This window comes from Dama dama, chromosome 9 (assembly GCF_033118175.1).
Source record: "Dama dama isolate Ldn47 chromosome 9, ASM3311817v1, whole genome shotgun sequence".
NCBI lineage: Eukaryota > Metazoa > Chordata > Mammalia > Artiodactyla > Cervidae > Dama > Dama dama.
The window spans coordinates 72,681,993-72,700,275 of NC_083689.1; the positions used below are offsets into that span (position 1 = coordinate 72,681,993).

Sequence of the window (18,283 nt, forward strand, 5' to 3'; positions counted from 1 at the left end):
AAACAAAGCTCTGCCTTAGAGTTGAAGGTTGCCAGCTGAGGCCCCCACTGTTGTTGTTCAGTTGCTCAGGGTGTCCGACTCTGTGTGACCCCGTGGACTGCAGCACGCCTGGCTTCCCTGAGCTTCACTATTTCCTAGAATTTGCTGAAACTCATGTCCATTGCGTTGATGATACCATCCAACCATCTCATTCTCTGTCGCCCCCTTCTCCTCGTCCTCAATCCTTCCCAGCATCAGGGTCTTTTTCAATGAGTCTGCTCTTCACATCATGTGGCCAAAGTATTGGAGCTTCAGCTTCAGCATCAGTCCTTCCAGTAAATATTCAGGGTTGATTTCATTCAGGACTGCTTTGATCTCTTTGCTGTCCAAGCGACTCTCGAGTGTCTTCTCCAGCATCACAGTTTCAAACCATCAATTCTTCGGCGCTTAACCTTCTTTATGGTTCAACTCTCACATCCATACATGACTACTGGAAAAACTATAGCTTTGACTAGACGGATCTTTGTCGGCAAAGTGATGTCTCTGCTTTTTAATAGGCTATCTAGGTTTGTCATAGCTTTTTTTCCAAGAGGAAAGTATCTTTTAATTTCATGGCTGAAGTCACCAACCACAGTAATTTTGGAGCCCAAGAAAATGAAATCTACCACTGCTTCCACTTTTTCCCCTTCTGTTTGCCATGAAATGATGGAACCAGACCTATGTAACTCAATGAAGCTATGAGCCCACCATGCAGGGCCACCCAAGAAAAAGAGTCATGGTGGAAAGCTCTGACAAAACATGGTCTACTGGAGAAGGGAATGGCAAACCACTTCAGTATTCTTGCCTCAAGAACCCCATGAACAGTATGAAAAGGCAAAAAGATATAACTGGAAGATGAGTCCCTTAGGTCTGTAAGTGTCCAATATGCTACTGCAGAAGAGCAGAGAAATAGCTCCAGAAAGAATGAAGAGGCTGGGCCAAAGCAGAAATGATGCTAAGTTGTGAATGTGTCTGGTTGTGAAAGTCAAGTTCGATGCTGTAAAGAATACTGGATAGGAACCTGGACTATTTGGTCCAAGAATCAAGGTAAATTAGACTTGGTCAAACAGGTGCTGTCAAAAGTGAAAATCAACATTTTAGGAATCAGTGAACTAAAATGAACAGGAATGTGTGAATTTAAATTCAGATGACCATTACATCTACTACTGTGGGCAAGAGGCCTCCTTTGGGGTCACAGAAAACCAGCAATTCTGAGAGGGAGTAGAGAGCTTATGGCAAGCTTCTTCCTCTTTCTCTGCCAGCACAGTGGCATTCTTCCTGACTTGCCGCACAGTTGAGGCAGGCAGGAAAGGAGAGGGAGAGAAGTGTAACATTCTTCCTGGACTATTTTCTTACAATGCTATGGTACTGGTACTCTCTGAAGTTGAGATATTTGAAATGGATCTCCTTTCTCATGGGCATTTTTAAGTGTTTTCCTGATTGTTCCCATTATCATGGATTTTCTAATCTGCATGACTTTCATGCTTGTTATATACCCTCCTCTGGCTGCTTTTGGTTCTTTCCTTAGCTCCCGGGAATCTGGAAGTACAATGCCTGTTGAAGTCTTCTCATCTTTTTAAGGGCCCTATTGGAAGGACCTAAGAAAACTCCATTGACTCTTGGGACCCTCATCTAGTCCACAGGAAACTAACATTCTTTGCCTGCAGAGATTAGATGATACAGGAAAACCTCATAAGACATTTTCACTCCACAGTCAGAAACTCAATAGCCAGCCAGCCCACTAGTGGCCTTTGTATCAGATTAGAATTGTAATATGAGCCATATATGTAATGTTTAATATTCTGGTAGCATCATTTTATTGGAGAAGGAAATGGTAACCCACTCCAGTGTTCTTGCCTGGAGACTCCCAGGGATGGGGGAGCTTGGTGGACTGCCATCTATGGGGTTGCACAGAGTCAGACATGACTGAAGCGACTTAGCAGCAGCAGCAGCAGCAGCATCACTTTATGAATTTAAAAACAGGTAAAATTAACAATATATTTTATTTAACCTAATGCATCACAAATATTAGGGCTTCCCTGGTGGCTCAGTGGTGAAGAATCAACCTGCAATGCAGGAGACTCAGGTTCGATCCCTGGATTGGGAAAATTCCCTGGAGAAGAAATGCAACCCACTCCAGTATTCTTGCCTGGAGAATTCCATGGACAGAGGAGCCTGGTGGGCTACAGTTCACAGGGTTGCAAAAGAGTCTGACACGACTTAGTGACTGAACAATAACAACGATCCTAAATATTATCATACAGACATTCAATCTATACCAAAAAATGAACAAGACATTTTGCATCCTTTTTGTACTAAGTTTGATTTGGACTAGTCACATTTCAAGGGCTCATAAGGCACTTGTGGCTTGTTTTGGATGGTGCAGCTTTAGATTTTGCACACCCAGGTAAGACACCAGTCTGCAGGATCCCTCCTAAGACACACACACAAAAAAACTGTGAGTCTCCAAATGGTCTCCCACTGAATTGTCTACGTGAGAAGGGCTGGGAAGGTATTTCAGAGAAAACAGCTATCTATAAAGAAATTCTCCTACAAATTCCAACATTAAACCTCTTAACACCTTCTACATGGGTGAGTTTAACAAACACATACAAGATTCCTCTCACTTTCTTTTTGCAATTTTGGAATGGTAAGATCTGCTACTTCACTTTGGGCTGCATCTATGCTGTTCTGGGGTCCTACGCAATCATTCTATTATAAACATTCTGCTATTTGAATGTTTCAATCACATCTCAAGTTCTTGATGTTTCTGGTAATTTATTGTAGGCTAGAGGATAATGGCTTTCAACAACAGTAACCAATATTAAGACATTACATGTTTTATTTTAATCTTACAAAGTAATTATTAGCTCTATTTAAAAACTAACCTTCCCAAACACTTAAATTATCCTTTAAAAATACAAGTAACTACAGGCTATATATAATTATAAACATGTAAAATAAGAAATACCTTATTTAGAGAGAAAAAGACTAATAAGAAAATGTAGCATTTAGCAATAACTCTTTTGAAAGAGTCATCAAGAATAACTTCAAGTTTTCCAACTTTTTCGTATTAAGCATAAACTAATTTTATAAGACAGTAATTAATACTTGGTTGGTTCCTACCTACACTTTTGATTCTTTTATAATACTTACCTATTAAGGCTGTGGTAAATCGATTCATGGAGAGAGGTTCTAAGTACATTGGTCCTTCATAGGCGGACTCCAGTTCACTCCTAACATAGTCCCTAAATAAGTAAAATGATAAGAATGTATTAGATACATTCTAAGCACATACAGGAGAGAGCAGCAGCTAAAGCACAGTATTTTTATAAAAAAATACATTATGTTAATAACACTTCACATCTATACGAAGGAAAATTTTAGGTACAAAAAATTACAGAGGCATGACCTTCATCTCCTTCGCCCACGTGATGAAAACAGAATTCACTGAAACTGAATTTTACTTGCAGAGAAACAGCCAAAACTCCACTTTGTTGGATTCTCTTTCTTCCCATGGTCTCATTAAATAATTTATGCCCAGGAAAAAGCCAATTGAGATGCCACCTCTCAACCCTACTACTTAACTGATAACAAGTAACACTATTACATTAATGTCCCCTTTTTTCATTAGCTTCCATTATCCCTCCTATCTCATTTTCCCCAAAGTTTTTTCTCCAGTTATACTTAGTTAGTTATAGGTAAAAACACAAACTAGTTAGAAAACTGGCTTGTAGCACAACAATCCTTAAAAGATGTCGTTTTCAAGTTTACAGGAAATTTATAATTAGAATTATAATATTTAACTAGGCTATAAATTTGATAAATTTTAAATCAAATCAAATTATTTCTTATAAAACATAATTCATTTAACATTGATCACTGAGAAATAACAAGATTTAATTAGTGGTCAAAGAGACTTTACACTCTGAGAAAACAGAACTTTTAGGGTAGAGGCAGAAAGGAAGAATTTATTATCAGTTAAGTTCAGTAGTAATAGAACATGGTTGTCTTAAATTCTTCTGACATCAAAGTAGGAAATTTTGTGTTAAAAAACTCTCCTTTCCTTCAATTGCTGAATACTTTATTCGCTGTACTTTAAAACAGGTTAAATGCTTCAAGTATTTCTGGAAAACTCACATGGCTGTATTTACTTTTTCCATGAAATTACTTCCTATTAGGCAATCAAGTGGAATTCCTTTAGCATAACACAGCTAACCAAGAAATGATCCTTACATAATCAGCAAGCTAGTACTGCCAAAAATCAAAACTAAAAACTAAAATAAAAATTTTAAAGCAGTTTTGGGAACAATTATAAAAATCTATGAATGACTAGGCTTCTTGGGTAATTTAGCAATTCTCCTCTTTCACTCTTTGAGGATTATTTCTAACAAGTAATGTATTAACAGTCTTTCTACTGACAGAGAAAACCAAATCCTCAAGAGGCATGCTTCTACTGTAGCGGTTGTCAACCAGGTGTGAGTTTCCCCCGAGGGGATATTCTGCAATGTCTGAAAACATCTTTAGTTGTCACAGCTTCAAAGGGAGGAGGAGTGCTCCGGGACCCTAAGTCAAGATGCCTCCAAAACATCCCACAGCACACAAGACAGCGCCCACAACAAAGAACTGCCCACCCCAGAAGGTCAGTGGTTGAAGCCCTGTTTTAATGTAGAGAGACACAAATGCTACACGTGCAAATTACATATAAATATCTGATCATGAGATCAATGTAATTAGTATTTTTAATATAGTTTTAGGATAGAAAGCTAAAGAATGATTAAGTTAATTCATAAGTTTTAAATAAAATATACATATAAGTACCATTTACATTTATGAAGTCTTTGAAAATGCTATTAAAAGAAATAAATTTATATTTAAAAGAGATCTAACTTTGAGTCCCAATGGTGGCGCTAGTGGTAAAGAATGTGCCTACCATAAAAGGAGATATAACAGACATGGGTTCGATCTTTGGGTCAGGAAGATCCCCTGGAGGAAGGCATTGCAACCCACTCCAGTATTCTTGCCTGGAGAATCCCATGGACAGAGGAGCCTGGTGGGCTACAGTCCATAGGGCCGCAGAGTCGGATATGACTCAAGTGACTTAGCACGCAGCACACAACTTTTGAGTCCCAGTAGGATCTAGACCTTTAAAGTCAAGTAATTTCTTTCTGGCCAAAGCACGTCTCTCTCAAATAGATCCAATTTAAAAAAAGAACCAGTGACAATCCATAAAGAGAAAGCAGACTGGTGTCTGATGGAGGGGAAGTGGGGAGGGGGAATGGAAAACAGTACTCAAGAGTTGCAGGTTTTATTCTAGGGGGACGAAATGTTTTGAAATTAGATCATGGTGACAGTTGCACAACATTAGGATCGCACTATATGCCACTAAACTGTTCACTTTAAAAGGTTAAATCTGTTACATGAATTTCACCTCTACAAAAAAGGGGAGCCTGTGGGAGCAGCAACTGCAAGCAGGAGAAAAACCACAAGATCGCCCAAGAGGACCTCAGTCCCAGGAGCTTCTCCTGGCAAGGGAAGGAGACGGCAGAGTTGGATTCCCTATCATGTTTTCTCCCACGTTTGCTTTTGTCATCATATTATTGGTGTTTCATAATAAATCTCAGCAAACTCAACATTATCAAGAATTTCTTACTGCTGAGACATTTGCTAATTGTTTTTGTATCATTTCCAAGCCTACTTCAGTTTATCCTCTTTTTAAAAGTCTCTTTGTTTTTCCTTAGTCCCTTATCCAAAATTCTAATTTCACATAACAAAACTTCTAAGGCAAATTAACATTTTTTACACTTTTTTATTTTAACTCAAAAGGAATTTGCTGTATACCTGTGTTGTTAGCACACTGGTAGGCCTTGAAAATGCTGCAGTAGACAAGAAAAACACAGTTGTTGTGAGGATGAAGCTCACAAGCCAGGGAAGAAGAGATACATTAAACATTTATCCTAACAATTATTTAATTACAATTGTGACAAACGCTGGAAGAAAAAAATATAGAATGTTGTCATGGTTTTTTAAAATTTAATTTTTATATTCATAGCCCTGTTTATTTCAAAATTATCTTTTATTATCTTCACTTCTAGATTTATATTTCTATTTAGCTTGCTTTTCATCTCTCATTCTATTTCATAAGGTTATTATAACGGGTTTAATGCAACAGTTTCCTTTTCTTTTAACCTACTCTATATTCCTTTGGTTGATTTGGGGTTTTTTAAGTCTCCTCTCAAGTTTCTAATTCTTTTTATGATTTTCTTTTTGGTTCTTTCTCTTTTTCCATGTTTCACTACTCTGTTATCTGTTGAGATTACAGGACCCCAGGGAACGTCTCAAACTTGTGCTCAGTCACTAAACTGTGTCTGACTCTTTTGTGACCCCATGGACTGGAGCCCGCCAGGCTCCTCTGTCCACGGGATTTCCCAGGCAACAATACTGAAGTGGGTTGCCATATCCTTCCTTCAGGGGATCTTCCCAACCCAGGGATCGAATCTGTGCCTCCTGCATTGGCAGGCGAGTTCTCTACCGCTGAGCCACCAGGGAAGCACTACAAGGGATGTCTATATTTCAGAATAATCACCACTTTTAGGCCACAATGACAACACCCTGATGTTAAACAGTTTCCTCCCTACTAGCTCTCCCACTTTACCCTCTTGAAAAGCTTGCTCAATGCTTCAATCTCCCTCAAGGACTGCTGGACCTGTCAGGGGAGCAATTGTCCTACCCCAGAAATTAACATCTTCCGTAGGCACCTTAGACCCTCTCTCCTTTGCTCAGCCCACCTCTCTCAAAGACAGCCTTCAGAATCTCTCTGTTTTGCTGACTCATCAATAAGCCCCACTTCAATAAAGACAGCCAGGACCAGAAAGCCCATAGTCCCTCTTGGGGCCAGCTGAACTTGGCCTGCCAGAGCCAGGGCCGTGACTTTGGTGGGGACTAAACTGGTCTTGCCAAGCAGCCACTACTGAGCTGTCTCTTCTGAGAGAAGAATCTGGGCACTGTCTCCCAAACATATTACTACAGAAAAACTGGAAGAAGAAATAAAAATAAAAAAACAAAACATTTATAAAGATCTCTACATCTAAGTTATATACAACTTCAGGACATCTCATGCTGGCAATGAAAACTCTTGGTTATTACCGAGTCTCAACAGAGTGGGTCACTTACAACATTAAAAAACACAACAGTAAGCCTAAAGAAGAAGGATTCAGAGAAGGAATTCTCCAAAATTCCATGAATCATTTTAGGCCAAAATTTAGTCTGAGGCAAGAGTCATGAAATTCAGATTTTTAACAGAATTTTATATCTAAAAATTTAAGACTGAATCAAAGGAGAAGTTCAAAAGCAGAATTAGAATTTTCCAATTTAAACATTTAAAGAGTACAATGTATTAAGTTGGTCAGAAGCAAGAAGTACTGTTTTCTACTTGGAACTGAATAATATCTTCCCCTCCTTAAACAACTTTTTTCACTTATACAACCTATGCAATGCTGACAATTAACACAGAGCACCAATATACTGAACAGTTTGAAAACTCACTTCTCTACATTCCCCATGGTAGCCTTCTTTCTTATGGTTACAACTGCTTTGGGGAACAAGGAATGTGTAAGATGTATACCAAGAACCCCAAGGATGGCTTACAACTGGAAAAGTTTCTGCTATAAACAGAAGCATAAAAAAATTATTTGTTATAAAAAACAAATAATAACAACAAAACCTAGGAGCTTATCAATTCATCAGCAGATCAAAGACCTTTCTTTCTAAGTCTCTTAAGCAACCTGGCTGGGTCGCTGGACAACCGAGAACAATCTGTACATTCTGGCCACTTACAGCTTCCAAACTATATTAATTCCAAAGAAACCTAATCTATTTGTACACGGAATAAAGCTGAGCCCTCCAAGTTATCTTTCGCAATGTGTGCAAACAAAACACACTGCTCACTTAATCACTGGATGGCCAAGGAATTACCCTGAGATGTTCAAAATCTGAGTACCTATCACACCCTAAGCACTGAATGGCAATTTAAGAGCTCATTTCCCCAGGGCTTTAGTATTTAAATCTTGTCTGCTACAAGGCCACCCCCTGCTTTTTTCTTCAGGTTCTGACTACATGCTAAATATTTAGTGTCTGGGTCTGATAATGTCCAAAAGAAGAAAACATATCACACATTGAAATGGGTCAATTTTGTTCTTTTCAAAATTAAAAGTTAAATATATAGTGAAAAACTTCACTTTTCAGTTCCGTTATCTAACAGCAGTAGTTGTCAGCTGGAAAAATTTTATTCCCCAGGTCATAACATTTGGCAATTATAACATTTGGATAGTTTCTGGTTTTACAATTGTGGGGAAGGGGTGCTCTGCAATCTGTGAGCAGACACAGTATTGATAACATCCTGTAATGCACACAACTGCCTCACAACAAATAACCCAGCTCAACTTGCTAACAGTTCCAATACAAAGAAACCCTCATCTGAAGCTTTGAATGACAAAAGATTTCCTAAAATGGAGGGCCAGTTATCTGTATGAGACATATAAGTAACTTCTGGGAAAGTTTTATATTTGAAATCAGTTACACACTGAACACAAGGATGAAAGAGAGTGAACTTTTATTGTTTGAATCCAACAGGCTCTTAAAGTCATACACATACAAAACTGATGCACTGGTTCATAAACCTAACAATAAAACAAAGAATTTAAAAATAATGTTTAAAAGCTTTAGAGAAAAACACTTAACTCTGGAGGTTAACCATCAAAACATCCTCACAGGAATCGTCATATCAGTTTGGAAAGTTTCTCTTTTTTCCACAGTAGTGCTGGAGAGTCTCAATTTTAAAGTAGGATTGGTACTGGAAAATATATTCCTTAGAACAGCGGTCCCCAACCTTTTTGACACCAGGGACTGATTTCATGGCAGACAATTTTTCCACGGACGAGGATTAGGGTGATGATTTCAGCATGATTCAAGCACATTACACCTACTGTGCACTGTATTTCTAATCTAACACTGCTGCTGATCTGACAGGAAGTACTGGTCCACAGCCCGGAAGTTGGGGATCCCTGCCTTAGACCACTCAAAATGAAAAGCATAGCTTAGAATTTTAAGAATTAAAGAACCTGACATTTATCAAATTCTAATGAGTTCAATTTGAATAGTAATATTAAATTTTATACTAACTGAGTCATGGGATTTTCTAAAGTTTAATTTTTCTGAAGTGAAAGTTACATCCATTTTGCCTTTTATTAATTTTTATTAGAATGTAGTTATTTTACAATGTTATATTAGTTTCTGCTCTACAGCAAAGTGAATGAGTTATACATATATACACATACACACTCTCAGAGTCCCTTCCCATTTAGGTAACCAGAGCACTGAGTAGCATTCCCTGGGCTATTCAGTAGGTTTTCATAAATTATCCATTTTATATAAGGTAGTGTACATATGCGAGTCCCAATCTCCCAATTCTATCCCACACACACCTTCCCCCCTTGATAATCATGTTGGTTTTCTACATCTGTGACTATATTTCCTTTGCAAATAAGTTTATTTGTACAATGTTTTAGATTCCACATGTAATCACTATTAAACAGGTTATAAGCATTTTATAGACATAGACTAAACACTTAAGAAGAATCAGCTTCATTGTGTGAATTAAAGGTATACCTTGTAGATACTGCGCATTCCGTTCCAGACCACCACAATAAAGTGGATACCGCAACAAAGTGAATCATGAATTTTGGGGTTTCTTGGTGCATATAAAGGTTATGTTACGCTACACTGTAGTCTAAGAGTGCAATAGCCTTATGTCTAAAATATATGTGCATATTTTAATTTAAAAAATGCTTACCATCATATGAGCCTTTAAAAAGGCATAATCTTTTTGCTGGGACTTCCCTGGCAGTCCAGTAGTTAAGACTCTGCACTTCCACAGCAGGGTGCATGGACTGGATCCCTGGCAGAGAACCAGGATTCAACAGGACACACACACTGCATGGCCAGAAAAGAAATCTTTTTGCTGATAGAGGGTTGTGAGTCAATGTTGACAGCTGTGAACTGGTCACATTGGTGGTTGCTCAAGGCTGGGGTGACTGGCCAAGTCTTAAGATGACAAAGAAGTGTGCCACACTGAGTGAGTCTTCCTTTCTTGAAGGATTTCTCCATAGCATGCAATGCTGTTTGAAAGCATTTTACTGATAGTAGAACTTCTTTCAAAATTACAGTCAATTCTTTCAAATTCTGTTAGAGCTTTATCAGTTAAGTTTATGTAAGATATAATATTCTAAATCCTTTGTTGTCATTTCAACACTTTTCACAGCATCTTCACCAACAGTAGATTCTATCTCAAAAAACCACTTTCTTTGCTCATCCATAGGAAGCAGCTTCTCATCTGTTAGAAAGTTTCTGTTGTGATATTGCAGCAATTCAGTCACATCTTCAGGCTCCACTTCTAGCTCTCTTGCTGTTTGCACCACACTTGTAGTGACTCCCTCCACAGAAGACTTGAACCCCTCAAACTCATCCATGAGGGCTAGAATCATCCTCCAAGCTCTTGTTGGTACTGCTATTTTGACTTCTTCCCATGAATCACAGATGTTCTTAATGGTATCTAGAATGGTGAATCCTTTCCAAAAGGTTTTCAACTGACTTTGCCCAGATCCATCAGAGGACTCACTATCTACAGCAGCTATAGCTTTATGAGATATATTTTTTAAATGATAAGACTTGAAAATCAAAATCAAAATTACTCCTTGATTGCAGAAATGATATATCAGCAGGCATGAAAACATTCATATTTGTTATACATCTGACAGAGCTCTTGGACAACCAAATGCATTGTCACTGGGCAGTAATATTTTGAAAGAAATAATTTTTCCTGAGAAGTAGGTCTCAACAGTGAGCTTAAAATATTCAAAAAACCATGCTGTAAACAGTTATGGTGTCATCCAGGTTTTCTTGTTCCATTTAAAGCACACAGGTAGAGTAGATCTTAGCATAATTCTTAAGGTCTTAGGATTTTCATAATGGTTAGAGCATTGGCTTCAACAAGTCACCAGGTGCATTAGCCCTAAACAGAATCAGCCTGTCCTTTGAAGCCCGGCACTGACTTCTCCTCTCTAGGTACAAAGTCCATCTTCTGCCAACAGAACACTGTTTTGTCTATATTGAAAATCTGTTCTTTAGTGTTCAGTTCAGTTGCTAGTCATGTCCGACTCTTTGTGACCCATGGACTGCAGCACATCAGGCTTCCCTGTTCATTACCAACTCCCGGAGCTTACTCAAGCTCACGTCCATTAAGTCGGCGATGCCATCCAACCATCTCATCCTCTGTTGTCCCCTTCTCCTCCTGCCTTCGATCATTCCCAGCATCGGGGTCTTTTCAAATGAGTAATTTCCTCCCATCAGGTGGCCAAAGTATTGGAGTTTCAGCTTTAGCATCAGTCCTTCCAAAGAATATTCAGGAATGATTTCCTTTAGGATGGACTGACTGGATCTCCTTGCTGTCCAAAGGACTCTCAAGTCTTCTCTAACACCACAGTTCAAAAGCATCAGTTCTTTAGTGTAGCCACCTTCATTAATGATCTTAGCGAGATCATCTATATAACTTGCTGCAGGTTCTACATCAACATGCTCTGCTGTACCTTTTACTTTTTTGTGATGAAGATGGCTTCTTTCCTTAAAGCTCTGCTAGCTTCAAACTTCTCTTAGGCAGCTTCCTCACCTCTCTCAGCCTTCATGGAATTAAAAAGAATTAGGGCCTTGCTCTGGCCCTGGTTTAAGGGAATGTTGTACCTGGTTTGATCTTCTATCCAGATCACTAAAACTTTCTCCACATCAGCAATAAAGCTGTACAGCTTTATCATTCTTGTGTTCACTGAAGTAGTACTTTAACTTCCTTCAAGAACTTATCCATCATATTCACAACTGGGTTAAGTATCTGGCACAAGTGGCCTAACACTCAGCCAATCTCAGCTTTCAATATGCCTTCTTCATTAAGTTAAATCATTTCTAGCTTTTGATTCAAAACGAGAGACATGACCCTTCACTTGAACACTTAAAGAGGCCATCGTACAGTTATTAATTGGTTTAATTTCAATATTAGTGTGTCTCAGGGAATAGGGAGACCCAAGGAGCAGGAGAGAGATGTGGGACAGCCAGTCAGTGGAGCAGTTAGTACACACACAGCCTTTGTTAAGTTTGCCATGTTATATAGGTGCAGTTTGTGATGCCCCAAAAACAATGACAATAGTAACATCAAAGATCACTGTTTGCAGATCACTATAACAAATACAATAATAATGAAAAAAGTTTGAAATATTGCAAGAATTTCAAAAACGTGACCAGGACAGGAAGTGAGCAAGCCCTGTTAGAAACATGACAGGATGGGTTTGGTTGATACAAGGTTGCCACAAACCTTCAATTTGTAAAAAATGCAGTATCTGCAAATCACAACAAAGGGAAGCCTAACAAAACAAGGTATGCCTGTACATGAATTAAAGAAAAGAGAGACCCAGCTTTTCAAGAGTATGAAATTTTCTGTTAAAGGAATTAATATTTGCAAATGTCTTTTTCTACAGCCAATTTTTGAAGTATCAAATGAATTATTTAAAATATCCAAGTATTGACTTTCCTTTTCAGGACCATACCATACTCTGCTTTGATATATCTAGACTAGAGTGATATGGAAAGTATCTGTAAATCATGTAAGTGATAAGGGACTTCTATCTAGAATACATAAAGAATTCCTACAACTCAATTTTTTTTTTAAAAGACAACCAATTAAATAATGGGTAAAGAACCTGAATAAACATCTCTCCAAGGAAAATTCACAAAGGGTTAATGAACATATGAAACATGCCCAACCTCATTAGCCATCAGTGAAACGCAAATCAAAACCACAATGAAACCCCACTCCACACTTACTGTGATGTCTATACTGAAAATGACAGAGATCAACAAGTATTAGCAAGTATGTGGAGAAACTGGAATCCTCATACCCTGCTGGTAGAAATAGTGCAGCCACTTTAGAAAGCAGTCTAGGAGTTCCTCAAAAGTTTAAACATATTATATGATCCAGCAATCCCAATCCAATGTATAAGCAGCGCTCCCTCCTATAAGTATGTCCACACAAAACCATGAACGTTCACAGTGTTATTCGAACAGGCAACAAGGCAGAAACAACTCAAATGTCCATCAGTGGATGAATGGATAAACAAAACGCCAAACAACAAAATATGATTTGGACAGAAAAATGAAGTCCTGATACACGCTCCAGCATGGATGAGCCTTGAAAACATGCTAAGTGAAAGTCAGGCATAAAGGACCACATACTATACAATTCAATGTACATGAAATGTCTAGAATGAGCCAACCAGTAAAGACAGAAAACAGATTGCCGTGCCTATGGCTGTGGAGAAGGGCTGGTAGGAAATTGGGAGTGACTGCTGATGGGTACAGAGCTTCTTTCTGGAGTTAGGAAAAAGTTCTAAAATCAATTGTGGTGATGTTTTACACAGTTCTGTGAATGTATTGAAAACCACTGAGCTGTATACTTTAAGTAGGTATGTGAATTATATCTTAATAAAGTCGTTTTCTTTAAAGATACTTGTTTACGAAGCTGCCACATGAAATATGAACTATTAAGCTTTTTAAAACTAAAAAATTCAGCCTTAAGATTCTATGAGATTGGCCAAGACTGAATATTTATTAAACGTTGACATTCTATTAATGATTGAAGAATTAACACATCTTTGCCAACCTTTCTGAGATAGCACCATATAGTGTAAATTACACTAAAAACTTAGTTTTCTACACTAAAAAATTAGTGTAAAAACACTAAAATTTGCCACAACTTGAAATTTAGTTTAATATCAAAACCAACTCTATCAGATAGGCACTGTCTTACTTTATAGTTTCAAAGTAACATATTTCCTAAGTAGGGAAACTATTTCATACCCTGCTAATTCTAAAACTAATTTTCTTTCTATTAGCCATGCTCTCTCCTGAAAATTGAACTAAAAATCAGAAAACTTGGATTCAAGTTAAAGTCTGGGATCATCTGCTCCTAGTTGTTTGCACGTTTCAGTTCTTTCACCTATAAATCTCAAAGGATTATAGTAAGGATCAAAATAACAAAAAAATAAGAAATGTTTTTGTACACTGTAAAATTTTATCACAATTATTTTTACTGTTTAAAACAGATACAAACTTTCTGATAATGAAAATAAACTTTAAATACTGGTAAAAATAATCCCATAAACTAAAAGTAGTAAGTCAAAATTGCTAAAGAAAAATGGTTAGAAAAAGGCTTTTCTTTATGTCTGACACTGCAGGGTCCCGTTTATCCCTAGATGATAAAATTTTTACCTCTCTAGAAAAGCCTGGATGATGATACTGCAGATGAAAATACAGCTACATGGTTTCGGCCATCACTGAACCACACAAAAACCAAAAAACCATAAAGGAAAAGAGCAGGTTCATTGCTTTTTCCACCCAGAATTATAGTAACAAATAAAATTAATTTTAATAGCTCTGCCTTCAACTTTGAGATTTCTTTAATCATCAAAATTCTATCAACTCTAAAAAAAGCTACAGCATGGAATACTCTGCCATAAAAAAAGCATTTTTTAAAGATTAACAACACAGGAAAAATTAAAAAATTTAAAAAAAAATAAAGATTAACAACACAGGAAAATGCTCATAACACATTGCTGCATAATAAAAATGAGACATAATAGAATAAGTTAAAATCTACTGAGCCCTTACAACATGTCAGAAATTGTGCTAAAAGTTTAACATGCTTAATCATAATAAATCCTTATAACAGCTCCTTAAAATACTATTAACATTTTACAGGTGAAGAAACTGAGACGTATCTTTCTGATAAATGACACTAAGGTTTCAGAGCAGTAAATAGGAAACACAGGATCTGAATCTATCTAATTCCCATCCACTTTTCCCAATGGCATTCGTAGGTGCCCAGGAACTTATTTACACACTAAAGTGGTGACTCAGGAGCCTATACTCTTAACTACTGCATTATACCCCATACACATCATTTTTCTTTAAAAATGTATAAATGAAGATAGGGAAGTGTCTTCACCTTAAGCTTGAGCTGAGATTCAGAAGTGTCTAGGTAAGACCATAGGAATAAATTCTGTCAGGGTTTGGGGTTGGTGGTCCTGCAATGGGAAGGACTCTCTTGTGAGAGTTTAATACTGGCTCTTGGACTCCTAGTCTAGGTTCAGTGGAGAAAGATGCTAAGGGAAAAGGCTTAAGTTGTTCCTGTGAAGGAGGCTAAGTGCACAGGGACAATATTTGTGTGATATAAAATCAGAAAAGTCAGCGTCTCCACTTTAGAGTGAAGAGTTGGATCTGAAACACTGAGACAATTACAGAAATGCAGCACCATTCTTGCAGCTCCATATTTTGAAATTCTGACATCCAAGGACATTCCCTGGGCAAGGATAGCAGCAGACCTCCCCAACTCCAAGTACCACTTTGAGCAGGGAGTCAACCAGATAGGAACAGGGGAAGGAGGTGAGAAGACTGAGTTTCTGGGAAATACTTTGGGGCCTTCGAGACATAACTAGATGAAATAAAGAAGATGGAGGTCCTGCTTCAACAAAAGGGACCAAGAGTCAGTGACTGTTAATTTTCACTCTTTTGTATCTGCTGAAGTGGTGAAAACTGGAAGTTATTAAAAAACTGGAAGGAAATAACAGAATTCTAACAGGTTTGTCACATGGTGGTATAATTTCAGGTGATTGCTACCGCCTTTAAATTTTCTGAATAAACTGCCTACAGCGATGAGTGTAATTTTATAATCATGGGGGGAAAAAGGTTTTTAAAAAGTCAACCAATCAATTCCAGTAATATAAAAATGCTATTTCTAAGATTAAATTTCAAGCCTACACCAAAATCTATGTTTCGAACCTCTAGAAAATTACATCCTGTTATATATGTAAAGTAAGTGCCACTCTTCTTATAACTGGGAGTACACTTTGTTAGTTATACATTTCAATCAAAACAAAAGAAATATTATACCCGCACCCACAAAATTTATTATACTCCACTACATTTATGGTATGGGCTTTTGGTACACTTGTAATTTATTATTATTGTTTCAAGATTGGAAGCTCATATTCTTCTGGCAGACCAGTCTTCAAATTTAGGACGAGGAGACCAAGACAAACAGACGTTCCGACCTACACAAATAACCTCATGAAATCATCGACTATATACAAGGTCGCACCTTACACTGATTCTCAGGCATCATAAAGTAACTTCCTAAAATAATGAAAGCAATGAAATCCATAATTGCTATAGTTCCTGCAGCCTGTCTTTGGAAATTTCTTTTCTCAGGTTATATAGAAAAGCTCATGGGTATTTTTGTAAACATACCCTTATGGTCCATTTCACAGTAAGACCATTTGTAAAAGCAGAAATAAAATTTGAGACACAACCCCAGCTACTAATCCTGTAAGATATTTATTTAGAAAACAAGTTATCAATTAAAAAAAAATGTTTGGGATACCTATCAAAGCCTCAGCTTCCTAACAGTGTTCATGAAAAGTATTTTACTGGTAAAGGAAAACTTTAAATTTAGGCATACATTTCAAAAATGGGTCAACCTTCTTACCTGGAGATTTGATGTCCAGCATAGAGGAGCAGGGCCGTCAAAAAATATAGATAAAGCTGAACCAGATGCTGCCTGGGCAAGGTTAGTAGCACAACACTCAAGATATAACCTGTAGTAGAAGTGAAGAGAGATATAAATAAAATTCAATTCTAATTTAGTCTTTCAGTTAATTACACTAATAAAAAGAGCTTGAAGTAAATTACTTTCCAATTAGGTTTCAACAACTTTGAGGTTTTTTACTTCACTACCAAAGCAAGCTTAGCATAGTAAAACCACTATGGATTTTTCTATGGAAAATATAAAGCATTTTTCACTTCCTTTGTAGGTTTTTCTACTTTAAAATTGAATATATCACACAAAAGTGCAATGGGGTTCCCCTCATCAACTACCTTTCCTTGTCTCCTTGTCTCCTCTACACCAACTGTCTCATTCTCTAGTCCCAGAGGAGGAACAGGGGGTCTTAGTGTCCCCCTACCACTGCACCTCGGTGTGACTCAGACCTTACTTCTCCAACTCCGAAAGACCCTCTATCTTCTGTCTTCAATCATTCCTCTGACACCATCATCATCTCTCAAAGAATGTGCAGGGCTCTTTTCCCTAGTCGTAAAGAAAAACTCCTCACCACACTCATTTCTCCTTTTCCTATTACCTTTTTTTCATTCCAATGACAAATGTTATAAACTATCTGTACCAAAGCCTCTAATTTCTAACTATTATTCCCTCTTTACCCTTTACAATCTTAGATCCTCTACAAACCCCTGTTTGCTTTCTCTAAAGAAACTTGGAAGTCAACAATTACCTACTAAATAGGAGTCAAGTCTAAGACTCAAATTTAAGTCAAATCTAAGACTCCTATTTAAATCCTTGCCCCAGCACCTGAAGCAACAACTACCCTCAAATCTATTATTCTTTGGCTCTGTGACATGGATTTCCATTTACCCTCTAAATAATTCTCCCCTCTATTTTCTTTTCACCCTTCTCAAGTGAACATAGGAAATTCAGTTTCTGAATAATTTCTACTCTTTATGTAAGTATCTAACTCAAAGAATCTATTTTCCTGCTTCAAATATACCATTCTAGATGATACAACAGTAGTTCTGAGAACCTACTACATAAGCATAAAAACCTTAATCATTGCATATTCTAACTAGACAATTATGGCTCATGATATCTGAGATGAAGTCCACTTAAATGTTCCCATATAGGAGTACAAACTGAGTTCCCATCCTCCTCCCTCAACAGGCTGACTCAACTCCCCCTCCATTCACTCTGACTCAAACCTGAGTCACCTGTGATCACCCAGTCCCACTAAGTCTCTCATATGTTACCCTTCCTTTCTAGTCCATATGCCCCTACCTAACCCTTTCTGTAATACAATAATATATGCTGACTGCTATCTATCTTTCAGTGTCTTCTGCTTCTCATCCATCCTATGCTTTGTTACCAGGGTAATATTCCCAAAACCATCGCTTTCTTTCCTTTAGACAACTCCTGCTCTAAAACTTTCAAATGTTTTAAAGAATCTGCCTGCAATGCAGGAGACCAGGTTCAATCCCTGGGTCAGGAAGATCCCCTGGAGAAGGGACTAGCTACCCACTCCAGTATTCTTGCCTGGAGAATTCC

The 18,283-nt window shown here is 37.6% G+C and overlaps 1 protein-coding gene across 4 annotated transcripts in view; it reads right to left on the reverse strand.

Moving 5' to 3' along the window:
- Positions 1-18,283, reverse strand: part of RNF145 (ring finger protein 145) — a 59,983-nt gene that overhangs the window by 27,692 nt on the left and 14,008 nt on the right. For all 4 annotated transcript variants that reach the window (XM_061151855.1, XM_061151853.1, XM_061151856.1 and 1 more), the window contains 2 exons: positions 16,661-16,769; positions 3,175-3,266 (listed from right to left, as the gene is read on the reverse strand). In XM_061151855.1, coding sequence (XP_061007838.1) covers positions 3,175-3,266; positions 16,661-16,769 — 201 coding nt within the window. The remainder of the gene's footprint in view (positions 1-3,174; positions 3,267-16,660; positions 16,770-18,283) is intronic.